The sequence below is a fragment of the Stegostoma tigrinum genome, chromosome 15 (assembly GCF_030684315.1).
Source record: "Stegostoma tigrinum isolate sSteTig4 chromosome 15, sSteTig4.hap1, whole genome shotgun sequence".
Lineage (NCBI taxonomy): Eukaryota > Metazoa > Chordata > Chondrichthyes > Orectolobiformes > Stegostomatidae > Stegostoma > Stegostoma tigrinum.
This window is the reverse complement of record NC_081368.1, coordinates 67,648,134-67,661,049: the sequence shown is the minus strand read 5'-3', so window position 1 is coordinate 67,661,049 and position 12,916 is coordinate 67,648,134. Positions and strand designations below refer to the sequence as shown.

Below are 12,916 nucleotides of genomic sequence, written 5' to 3'. Positions count from 1 at the left end.
TCCATGTAGATAATTGTTGTCCTTATCTTAGTCACACAACTCACCCAGTTAAGTCAAATGGGGGAGATGCTCAGATCAGAATCTAGGGAGTGAACTATTTGTCCTGCAAGTTGAGAGTGTGGAACTGTGAAAATGCCATGCTGCACAAACCCAATCTGATCAAAAATACCCAAGAAGTGTTGACTTGCATTTTAGGGTGGCTAGGTTTCCTGGTTGTTGAGCAGAGCCACCTGAGAATGACCACAAAGATTGTGTGGCATAGTGGTGGGCTGGGTTAATGGTCTGCCTCAGTGACATACACTGTACTGAATTCTCATCACTCATACCTCCTGAACCCCCAGTCATTTCCATTCATCTCATCACTTATACCTCCTCAACCCCCATTATTCCCATTCATCTCATCACTCATACCCCCTCAACGCCCATTCATTTCCATTCATCTCATCACTCATACTTCCTCAACCTCCATTCATTACCATTCATCTCATCACTCATACCTCCTCTACCTGCATTCATTTCCATTCATCTCATAATCCACACCTCCTCAACCGCCATTCATTTCCTATGCCCTTTTCATTCCAACCCTTTCCCACTTCATGCTCCTACCTGCACAACATGATTTCGCATATCATCCATGCCAACCTCCATTCCTCAGCACACCCAATAGCCCTTAATTGTCTCTATGTCAGCCAAATGCTAATTCATAACCACATACACCCCTTACCCTTTGCCCTTATACTTACCAGGCCGACTCATCTCGTATCCACCATGAGCATACCTCAAAACCCACACTGAAATTAAATAAATTAACATCTATTGCAAACTTTTAAAATTGCTCATTCACCAATCACATTCACTTTCCTTCATCGACACAATCATTGTAGGAATACTTATTTCAAGCGAATAACCCGATAAAGACAAATACTGGAATTTCCAGTCGTACTTCAAAGAATCTACAATTGCTTGGAGCTGTCAACCACGTTGTGAAATGGCAGGCACATGTTGGGAAAATGGAAGATTGTGACATCAGTCATGTGGCACTTATAAATGTTAGCCCTTGGGTTTATGTCAACAGAGTGAAACATCAAGTAATGCATTGTTCTAACATTGTAAACCGACTTTATTTTAAAGTATTTAATGACTCTTTGGACAGTTCCAAAGAACTTCACAGTTCCCTTGAATTTATGCACATTTCATGCACGCTCATGCCTACATTTAACAATCCCAAAATGGCACTTCACATTCTCAAATGTTGACTTAAGGCCATATTATTGTCCGTATCTTAGCTCTCCAAAAGAGTACGTTGGCATTGCAAATAAATCCAAAATGATCTGATTTTCTCCTGTCAGGTCTAATCTGTGCACGTCCTGCTTCAAACACTTCAGTCAGCAAAATCAAACTTGAATGGAGACAAGACGATGATTTATTTGGGCAGCTACCTTCACAAAACATGAATGTGCAAACCATAACCCACTGCCATCACCCTGACGCCTTGACCTCATACATGGGTTGTCATAAAAATCCGTGTTTTGGTCTTGCTTTGAAAGTCTCTTAGCAACCCATTCCAAATTGGGCCAGAAAGGTATTATTCTCCCATCATGACAGTAAGTTATTTCAGCTTAGCTTCACAGAAACTAGCAGTTTATAATGAAGAAACACAGGAATGCAAAGTACAGACTAATGCACAGATTTAACAAGTTCCACTTTCATGGAAGAACTCCAAGGAAACCAATTATCAAGACCTGGTTCATTTGAAACAACTACATCCTGCAGTAATTAATCACATTTTTAACTTCCTTCAAACAGTGATCAACAAAGCGCTGAAGTTTCCAAAAGTCCAGTGCCCTCGGAACAGCTCGATAACATCCAGGAGCTCTTGATTAGAAACCTTTATCGAATAAGGCAAACGGTATGAAAGCTTATTTAATTTGTAACGTAATGTTAAATACACCGTGACTCTAGCTTTCACTGATTTGATCATTTGGTTTTGGCCCCATCAGAATGATATGAGCGTGATTTGCAGGTACCAACCTGATTGAGTCTTTGTGGTGCCCTGCTCGTGTGCCTACCTCTAGACAAGCTGACCCAGGTTCAAACCCCACCTGCTCCAGAGGTGTGTAATAAAAGTTTTGAACAGGCTGAGTCGAGAATGTCAATAGCAGCTTCAAAATATTCCTGTGGTTCATACGTTTGTTTTTTTTAATGTCTATAGAAGGCATTTAACAATTTATGAGAGCTTTCCACATTAGATACTATTTGAATTCAGCACCACTGACCTGTTCATTAAGTGGTCCTTGCCTATTATTAAACGTACTTGTAGAATGCACATCCTGTTGGCCAGACATTGTAGATCACTCATTCAATTGCACAATTTTCATTGGTTTTTTTTCATTATTCAGCCTGAGAACCTGCATGCTGCTAGTAAGGCCACCCATGGTTACCCTAAGAAAGTGACAATGGGCTACGTACTTGCAGTATTCTGCTGGAACTAATAAACATAACTGAGTGGCAAGCAAGGTCATTTTAGAAGTTGGTCAACTAGATTGGATTTGGACAAGAAGCAGGCTTAAGCCAGACCACATAAATATGGATATTTGTGAGCCCCCTGGATTTTTATGATAATTCTACAGCTTCATGGTTATTTCACGCATATTAGCTTCAATTACCAGATATATTTTCCGAAAATAATTTCTATTAAACTGGTCCAGTGAAATTTGAATTCACAATTTCCAGAGTATTCATCCAGACTTCTGGATGACCAATACAACAAATAACAAAATGAAAGTTTCAATAAAATCTGAATAGTTTCTACAGTGGGCTGTTGATTTGCGATCTCAAATGTAGATCTCAGAGAAAAATGAGAAAGTCTACCTTATTGTGCCTGTATAAGTTTAGTAGATTCAGGGAGAACTCTTTGGATGCTTCAAAACAGTTTCTTAATTTGAATGTATAGTTTATTACATTGAAGCTCAGCTGGTGTGACATAAAACCTTGGAGCATCAAGCCAACATATGCTTCTGCTGACAGGTCTCCAGCTAAAATGGATCCTTGAAAAATAGTTGCCCACCTCAAATATATCAAAATGATGTTATAGAGCTAATAATCCAACCTCATCTCCCTGCCAGATCTCAGCCTTTTGCTGACAGCACAGAGTTATACATCAGTCTATGATTTTAACATCTTTGAAGATACAGTGTGGTGAAGAGCAGCTACATCTCTAATAATTATAGAAGATTAACAACGATTCAAAAGGTCTGAGTTACCTAGATGGTTCTTCACTGAGATAAATAGCATTTCACAGCTACTCAGCATGGATCCAGCAAACATGTCAAACTGACCAATTTATATAAACTGGAATGATTTGATTCATCTCTAATAATTTTGATATTATATTCTGTGAATCGACACCTAAATTGGAATGGAAATTAGAAAGATTGCTTTGAAGTAGGTACACATCCACTTTCTGTTGCAGTGTAAATGTTAATTTAACTGCAAAAAGCACAAAGGCATCTGACATTTAGGAACATCATGATATGCAGATTCTCCTCCAAGTTACATAGCGTGCTGATTTGGAAATATATCTCTATTCCTTCATCACCACTGCCTCAAAACCTTGCTTTATGCCTCACTGGGGTAGTGCACTGGAAATCAAATCCTGCTATTCTCAGGTCAACACAAAAGTTAAAACTTTAGAAAGTCTGCAAATGCTCCCAATTTACCTGTCTTTCAGAGCCAGGTTGACATAACGCACAGACCTGGTTTCTACACTAAACAAGAATTGCTAATTATCAGAAATAACCAGGGGTGGCTCAGCTGCCTGACAGCATCAACAATCTAGGTTTGATTCCTCCCTCAGGAACCTGTTTGTGTAGGTTTTGCACATTCTACCCATGTCTGCATGGGTTTCCTCCCAGTGCTCCGAATTTCCCCCTTAGTCAAAAGATGTGCAGGTTAGGTGGATCGGCCACGCTGAATTGCCCATAGCGTTCAGGAATGTGTAGATTAGCTGGATTATGCAGGATGGAACTGGGTGGGATGCTCTGAGGGTTTCTGTGGACTTGTTGAGCTGAAGGGTCTGTTTCCACACTGTAGGGGTTGTATGAAACATTTAACTACAAATAAACAGTTATGAACTATTGATATATTATTCTGCTAATTAAGACTAATCAATTTATAAAACATTTACATACTGACAGAGCCAGACACATAAAAAAAGATGTTGTGAGTAAAGGGAAGGACTTAGGAAAGTACTTCAGTGTTTCTTGCTCATAGCACTCACTTTTCCTTTGCTGATCCTTGGACTTGCTTCTCGAGGTACATCGATGTGTTCGAGTAAAACTTAATGCACTCATATTGTGCCTGTTTGAATTCAATAAAATCAGTGATAGCCATTCTCTAGTTCTTTTCTAAGGGTAATGTCTTGATCAATCAGTGCCAACAAACTTGGTTTAAAATGCAATCAACACTGACAGTTAACTGTCAATCATCACCAAACTGTTACATTCTCCATGACAATATTTCAACTTGCCTGAGTCTGTTTGCCGATGAATCAGCATTATGTTTTAATGTTTTCCATTTACATTGATATATCAGGAGGCTTGTCCTGTTGAGTGCAAAATGAAAAGCTACAACAAACCAAGATGGCAGCACAATAGGCCCATAAGCCAGAGTTCATCCTTTCTGTCTGTTTCTTTTTCTTCTTTTTTCTCTTTCTCATATTTAGTTTTCCTTTTTTTTTCTTTCATTGTTTCTCTCTACTAACCTCCATTCCTCGGATGGCATCAGTGGTAGACAGGTAAGCGAGCGCAGTATTGAGAGACTCCTGGCCATGAGTTGAAGCCCAGCATGGACCCCCGACCTTGAGGTGAAGCCCAGCATGGACCCTCAGCCTTGAGGTGAAGTCCAGCACGGACCCCCAACCTTGAGGTGAAGCCCAGCACGGACCTCTGACCTTGAGGTGAAGACCAACACAGACCCCTGGCCGCGAAATGAAGCCCAGTGCAGACCTCCAGCCTCGAGGTGAAGTCCAGCACGGGCCCCGGCCTCAAAGTGAAGCCCAATGCAGACCCCAAGCCTCGAGGTGAAGCCCAGCACGGACTCCCGGCTTCAAGGTGAAGCCCAGCACGGACCCCCTGCTTTAGAAATACTGTAATGCTGTACTATCACTGTTATTTATTTATTTTTCTAATTTATACCTAAGATTTTATATATAGATGCCTTTGTACATAAAATGGCGCCTGAATTGGCGACCTTGTACACTTTTCACCGTACTCGCATATAGGCCCTCTACTTGAGTACATTATACCATGAGCCTAATTCTAATTCCAAAATACCTTTTTTCCAGTAATATTAAGTAACTAATAATTAAAACTCATTGTCCAATGATGTTCTCTGAAGTTCCCAAGTGAATCCTCCCTGCTCACGTCAAAAGTCACTCTTGAGCAAGTTATTTGTAGAAAGCTCATCACCTGCATTGACTCCAAAACTCCTGTGGACTCAATTTAGTTTAATCTACAGCACCACTTTAATTCCATCACTAAAATTAGGTGCCCCATTTGAAATGATTGGACTTGCCAAAATGTCACTTGAAGACTCTTCAAGTTGAGTAGCTAATGCACAAGGATTACCCTGTAATGCAGAAATCCAAGAATACGTGAAGCCATTTCTCTGTAATTGTTCAAGGTCATGGTTCTGAAAGTTTAATCTTCATGTTGCATTGATTCAACCAATGTCACACATAGTAAGTGGAGAGGATACAATGAATTTTAGTCTAGCTTTCAGAGGGAGCAGATCTAGCTATACTTGCTTCATGAGGTTCTAGTAACTTTGATAAGCTAAATGTAGTTGTACTTGTTGCAAACATGTAATATAGCTTATTATATAAAAACAGTGTCTCTTCTACAGATATTCCACAGTAATATTTCCTCCACCATTAATCACTAGATAGACCCAAGGAAAAACAAAGACAAAAATAAATTGGTAATAGCCAATGATCTCAAAAATCATTTCTAATAATCTTTTTGTGCTGTCCAAATGAGATGCATGGATTTGATTTATTGTAATAACAAAAAGAACTGCGGATGCTGTAAATCAGGAACAAAAATGGAAGTTGCTGGAACAACTCAGCCGGTCTGGCAGTATCTGTGGAGAAAAAAACAGAGTAACATTTCAGGTCCATTGGCCCTTCCTCAGAACTGATGGGAGCTGAGAAAATGTCAGTTTACAGGCAGAGGATAGGGAGGGAATTGGGGTAAAAGTAAACAATAGGGTACTTCCCTGAAGAAAGACAAGAGTAGTTGGATTGGCAAAGAAGTTGATAATAATCTGGCTCAGACAGTGAAGAGTTGTTAATTGGGACTGTTCGTGACTAACAATAGGTAATGTGTAATAGCAAGCTATCTGGTAACAAGGCCTGGTGTGTGGGGTAGGGGGCTAGGACATGGGAGAGTTTAGGCCCTAAAATCATTGAACTCGATATTGAGTCCAGAAGGCTGCAGGGAAAATGAGGTGTTGTTCTTCCAGCTTGCGTTGAGCTTTGTTGGAACACTGCAGCAAACTAGAGACAGAGATGTTGGCCGGGGAATGGGGAGGTGTGTTAAAGCGGCAGGCAGCAGGTAGCTCAGGGCCTTTTTTGTGAGCAGAACACGGATGTTCTGTGGAGCAGTCACCCGGTCTAGTCTATTAACAGCTATTTGTTTACTCCCTATCATATCCCCTCTCCCTATATGCTAAATAAAAACCAATGCTCCCCCAGCTACAGTCGGTTCTGAGGAAGGGTCGCCTGACCCAAAATGTTAACTTTGATTTTTTTCTTCACAGATGCTGCCAGACCTGCTGAGCTTTTCCAGCAACTCTTGATTTATTTGCAGATTGCTAGTGGAATCAAGGATTATGGGGATAAGGCAGGAACAGGATACTGATTGTGCATGATCAGCCATGATCACAATGAATGGTGGTGCAGGCTCGAAGGGCTGAATGGCCTACTCCAGCACCTCTTGTCTATTGTCTGTTGTGAGTTTATTCACAGCTGAACTAACATATGCGGACTAGGGTAATCTCCAGTCGCAGCCTGTGCTTCTGCAAACATAATAACATATAACCTTTACCCGTTATCACATGCTGGTGGAGGTGGACAATACCAAAATGTATCAGCAGTAGTCATCTGGAAATCAACAGTAGCTACCCAAGTGCCTCTGCTCTAAGCTTATCATGGATTAATATTGATCAATTTCCCCATTCAACTATTTGATTCCAGCATCTGCAGTTCTTGCTATCTCAATTTGATTAGCCTCTTTCTTTTACTGATAAGGCTAAGTAACTTTGGTGCTATCCAGATATGCACAGTATTTTGAACTAGCTTCAGCAGCAACTTCAGATGAGGGATAGATATCTGGTTATCTTTGAATATCTGAAAGATGTTATTCAAGTTGTACCACTTCACTATTAATTTCACACGTCTGGCATTTTGCCCTAAGCCTGCCTTTTTATTTTGAAGGAATTTGCTGACTAATTTCACATTCAATTCACCATAGAAAGTTAAGCCTTGTTACAAATGTAACTAAAACCCAAAAGAACTGCAGATGCTGTAAATCAGGAACAAAAACAGAAGTTGCTGGAAAAGCTCAGCAGGTCTGGCAGCATCTGTGAAAAAAAAATCAACATTAACCTTCTGGTTCCAGTGACCCTTCCTCGGAACTCAAGATCCGAAACTTTAACTCTGATTTCTCTTCACAGATGCTGCCAGACCTGCTGAGCTTTTCCAGCAAGTTCTGTTCCTGTTACAAATGTAACTGCCCTTCTAACAGTACAGGTATGTGTCAATGACTGTTAATGTGCCTATCTGGCACAGAAAATCAATTATAAAGTGAGGCCCCTTTCCTCCTTATTATGAATTTTTTGGGGTGATTGTACAGATGCCAAAATTTAAGAAACATTTGTGTTTCCATTCTATCCAAACTTTCTTTCTCCCTTAATCTGATTTTGCTTTTCTTTATTCCTTTCCTTTGCAGCTGATTTAACATTGAATTCACTCAGTCTGCACTTTCTTATTTATTATTAATTTGATCTCATGGTAGGGTAGGTACACTTATGCTTGTCATATTTTTTCAGAACCAATATACCCTGTGTCTCCTGCTTTGTTATCATCATCTCACCTACCAAGCAACTTTACGGGCAATATATTTTTGAGCTGAAGGTAGAAGGATAAATCTGATTCCAAAATTTGGCCAATAGGTAAAGTTTTAACATGAGGGAATAGAGGTGATTGGGCAGAAGAAATAGACAGAAAATTAATTACGTTAGATGCCCTACCATACAAGTCACAGCTATCAGAAATTGAATGTTTCCATATTGGAGTGCAAACCGCCAGGAATGGAAACCTTCCCTCATGGTCATCTTCTACAGCATCAACATTGGTGGATCCTGTATTGAGAATCATTGATTCCCTTAAATCAGCCAACTTTGAATTCAAGAATCTCTCATTACCATCACCTAGCCCATCAGAACTGGCATTAGACCTGCCAGGTCCTATAGTTTCCTGTGCAGTGCTCCCAAGCAGCCTACATTGAAGGCTCACCTAGCAAGAAGGCAAGGATGCTGTCAATAATGAAAGATGGGTGTTGTTGCTTTTAAACTCATGGTATGTGGGGAAAATCCACACATTGGATTTCCATTTTAACTGGTAAGGGGAGCAAGGTTTATGAGGAGAAGGAAGGAGAATGGTGTTGAGGAACATAGCAGCCATGATAGAATAGTGGAGCAGACTTGATGGGCTAATGGTCTGATTCTGTTCCAACGTCTTATGGTCTGATCATGGTTCAAATGTTATCAGAATTTTAAAACTCCCCCGCTTCGATTCAATTTTCATTGCTTCAGGTACGCAAGTGTATGCTGGACCAGATCTATCATTGGACACCTTCTATCGTCTGTCATTTTAATTTTGCAAATATTTTCTATTTCATGTTCCTTTCAATCCATTATATCATTGAATCTGATGATACTTGACATGAGTGGTGAACGGAGCCAGAGGAATATGGTTGTGTGATGTAACAAAGTGAGACTTTGATGTGTTGATCTTGTTTGAACAGACGCAGTCTTACAACAGACACACCTTGCCACAAGGAAAAAATTCAAATCAAGCAAAAGAAATTTTTCTGCGTCGCCAGGAAAGTCTGCTGAAAGATGACAGTGCAATGAATCTAATACAGGTATGTTGCATCAGCTGGAAGTTCCATTGATAAAATGCTACAAGAATGGTCATTCTGTTTTGTATAATCTGCATTATCATGTTTCTTCTCAGATTATATTTTTTACCTAACATAATCCAGAAGTATAATTTCAGATGTTAGTGTATGCGAATTGAAGAACGACTGACATTAGTGGAAAAACAAAGAAGCATATAACTTAGTCTTTTATGAACTGTGGATGTCCCACAGCACTTCATAGCTAGCGATGTGCAATTGTAATGCAGTGTGTATCGCAATGCAGGACACACAATAGCTAATGGAGCAAATTCCTGCAAACAGTGATGTGATTGTGACTTGTTAATCTGTGCCCATAAGGATTATTGAAGTGTTAAGTATCAGCCAGAAAACCAGGGATAAATTCTCTGCTCCTCTTTGAAGTTTTACCCACCAGCAAGAGCAGCCAGAAACTTGGTTTAACATTTCCTCCAAAAGGCAGTAACTCTGACAGTAGTGCATTCCCTCTGTGGTTCGCTGAAGTGTCAGCATAGAATTTTGTGCTCAAGCCCCGCAGTGGGATGTGAACTTACAATCTTTCAGAACTCAAAGACAGGAATGCTACCAATGGAGCCATAGCTAATAGCATATAGGACAAAAAAAACCTTTCAGCCTATCATGTCTATAGTAGCTGTTTGGGGGATCTGTACAGTTTGTTACATCCCATGCTCGATTTCCGTAGTCCTGCAAAATAAGCCATATCATTTTGGAGTATCTTTGTCTGGGATTTCAGTGGGTGATTTTCCCATTTCAATTTTGCAGGTTAGACGAATAAACAGACACGTCTAAGAACTGTAGTATCTGAGTAATTTATATTTTTTTAATTTGTTTTTTTAGGGGCGTTTTTTATCAAGTTTACTGGAAGGGCAATGATTTCTTTTTGCTTTACGTATTTGATTTTGTTTTTGTCTGTTAAAAATACTGGCAGGAAATTATGAAAAAAGCATTACTTCCCTGTCTCTAAATCTTAATAGACCCTTGCATCTTAGATTCAGAGCAGCTGCTGTTAGTGTACATCAGTTAAATAGCATTGTATGTGTGTATGTACAGGGAAAGCTACCTATAGTGACAAATTAATTTCATGAACTTGAATTAATTGGTGAAATGGCCATAGTGACACCATATACATTATAAGTTTTTGAAGCTTAATGCCTGGCTAATAGTCAAATATAGCAGGACTGGTTAAAGTTTCACTGAAATAAGGAAAGGCAAGTGATGCTATCCAGTTGAGATTGAGCATAAAGTCAAGGGACATACGTCAATTCTAGAATCTGCTTCGGTGGCCATCCTAAGATTGTGTGGTCAACCTCTGGAATTACAGCACATTAGTACTATGAGCTAACTACCTCTGTATCGAGTGAGAAAAGGACTTCCTGTTTAATGGTATCAGAGATAATGGGAACTGCAGATGCTGGAGATTCCAAGATAATAAAATGTGAGGCTGGATGAACACAGCAGGCCAAGCAGCATCTCAGGAGCACAAAAGCTGACGTTTCGGGCCTAGACCCTTCATCAGAGAGGGGGATGGGGGGAGGGAACTGGAATAAATAGGGAGAGAGGGGGAGGCGGACCGAAGATGGAGAGTAAAGAAGATAGGTGGAGAGGGTGTAGGTGGGGAGGTAGGGAGGGGATAGGTCAGTCCAGGGAAGACGGACAGGTCAAGGAGGTGGGATGAGGTTAGTAGGTAGCTGGGGGTGCGGCTTGGGGTGGGAGGAAGGGATGGGTGAGAGGAAGAACCGGTTCGGGAGGCAGAGACAGGTTGGACTGGTTTTGGGATGCAGTGGGTGGGGGGGAAGAGCTGGGCTGGTTGTGTGGTGCAGTGGGGGGAGGGGATGAACTGGGCTGGTTGAGGGATGCAGTGGGGGAAGGGGAGATTTTGAAACTGGTGAAGTCCACATTGATACCATATGGCTGCAGGGTTCCCAGGCGGAATATGAGTTGCTGTTCCTGCAACCTTCGGGTGGCATCATTGTGGCACTGCAGGAGGCCCATGATGGACATGTCATCAAGAGAATGGGAGGGGGAGTGGAAATGGTTTGCGACTGGGAGGTGCAGTTGTTTGTTGCGAACTGAGCGGAGGTGTTCTGCAAAGCGGTCCCCAAGCCTCCGCTTGGTTTCCCCAATGTAGAGAAAGCCGCACCGGGTACAGTGGATGCAGTATACCACATTGGCAGATGTGCAGGTGAACCTCTGCTTAATGTGGAATGTCATCTTGGGGCCTGGGATGGGGGTGAGGGAGGAGGTGTGGGGACAAGTGTAGCATTTCCTGCGGTTGCAGGGGAAGGTGCCGGGTGTGGTGGGGTTGGAGGGCAGTGTGGAGCGAACAAGGGAGTCACGGAGAGAGTGGTCTCTCCGGAAAGCAGACAGGGGTGGGGATGGAAAAATGTCTTGGGTGGTGGGGTCGGATTGTAAATGGCGGAAGTGTCGGAGGATAATGCGTTGTATCCGGAGGTTGGTAGGGTGGTGTGTGAGAACGAGGGGGATCCTCTTGGGGCGGTTGTGGCGGGGGCGGGGTGTGAGGGATGTGTCGCGGGAAATGCGGGAGACGCGGTCAGGGGCGTTCTCAATCACCGTGGGGGGGAAGTTGCGGTCCTTAAAGAACTTGGACATCTGGGATGTGCGGGAGTGGAATGTCTTATCGTGGGAGCAGATGCGGCGGAGGCGGAGGAATTGGGAATAGGGGATGGAATTTTTGCAGGAGGGTGGGTGGGAGGAGGTGTATTCTAGGTAGCTGTGGGAGTCGGTGGGCTTGTAATGGACATCAGTTACAAGCTGATTGCCTGAGATGGAGACTGAGAGGTCCAGGAAGGTGAGGGATGTGCTGGAGATGGCCCAGGTGAACTGAAGGTTGGGGTGGAAGGTGTTGGTGAAGTGGATGAACTGTTCGAGCTCCTCTGGGGAGCAAGAGGCGGCGCCGATACAGTCATCAATGTACCGGAGGAAGAGGTGGGGTTTGGGGCCTGTGTAGGTGCGGAAGATGGACTGTTCCACGTAACCTACAAAGAGGCAGGCATAGCTGGGGCCCATGCGGGTGCCCATGGCCACCCCCTTAGTCTGTAGGAAGTGGGAGGAGTCAAAAGAGAAGTTGTTGAGTGTGAGGACGAGTTCCGCTAGGCGGATGAGAGTGTCGGTGGAGGGGGCCTGGTCGGGCCTGCGGGACAGGAAGAAGCGGAGGGCCTTGAGGCCATCTCCATGCGGAATGCAGGTGTACAGGGACTGGACGTCCATGGTGAATATGAGGTGTTGGGGGCCAGGGAATTGGAAGTCCTGGAGGAGGTGGAGGGCGTGGGTGGTGTCACGGACATAGGTGGGGAGTTCCTGGACCAAAGGGGAGAAAATGGAGTCCAGATAGGTGGAGATGAGTTCGGTGGGGCAGGAGCAGGCTGAGACGATGGGTCGACCAGGGCAGGCAGGTTTGTGGATTTTGGGAAGGAGATAGAAACGGGCCGTGCGGGGTTGGGGAACAATGAGGTTGGAGGCTGTGGGTGGGAGGTCCCCTGAGGTGATGAGGTCATGAATGGTGTTGGAGATGATGGTTTGGTGCTCGGGTGTGGGGTCATGATCGAGGAGGCGGTAGGAGGTGGTGTCGGAGAGTTGGCGTCTGGCCTCGGCGATGTAGAGGTCAGTACGCCATACTACCACTGCGCCACCCTTGTCTGCGGGTTTGATGGTGAGGT

The 12,916-nt window shown here is 43.0% G+C and overlaps 1 protein-coding gene across 2 annotated transcripts in view; it reads left to right on the top strand.

The window, feature by feature from the left end:
- LOC125459043 (sodium/hydrogen exchanger 2-like) overlaps positions 1–12,916 on the top strand; it is a 140,953-nt gene that overhangs the window by 106,011 nt on the left and 22,026 nt on the right. For both annotated transcript variants that reach the window (XM_048544959.2, XM_048544960.2), the window contains exons 9-10: positions 1,807–1,909; positions 9,087–9,206. In XM_048544959.2, the coding sequence (XP_048400916.1) occupies positions 1,807–1,909; positions 9,087–9,206 (223 nt within the window). The remainder of the gene's footprint in view (positions 1–1,806; positions 1,910–9,086; positions 9,207–12,916) is intronic.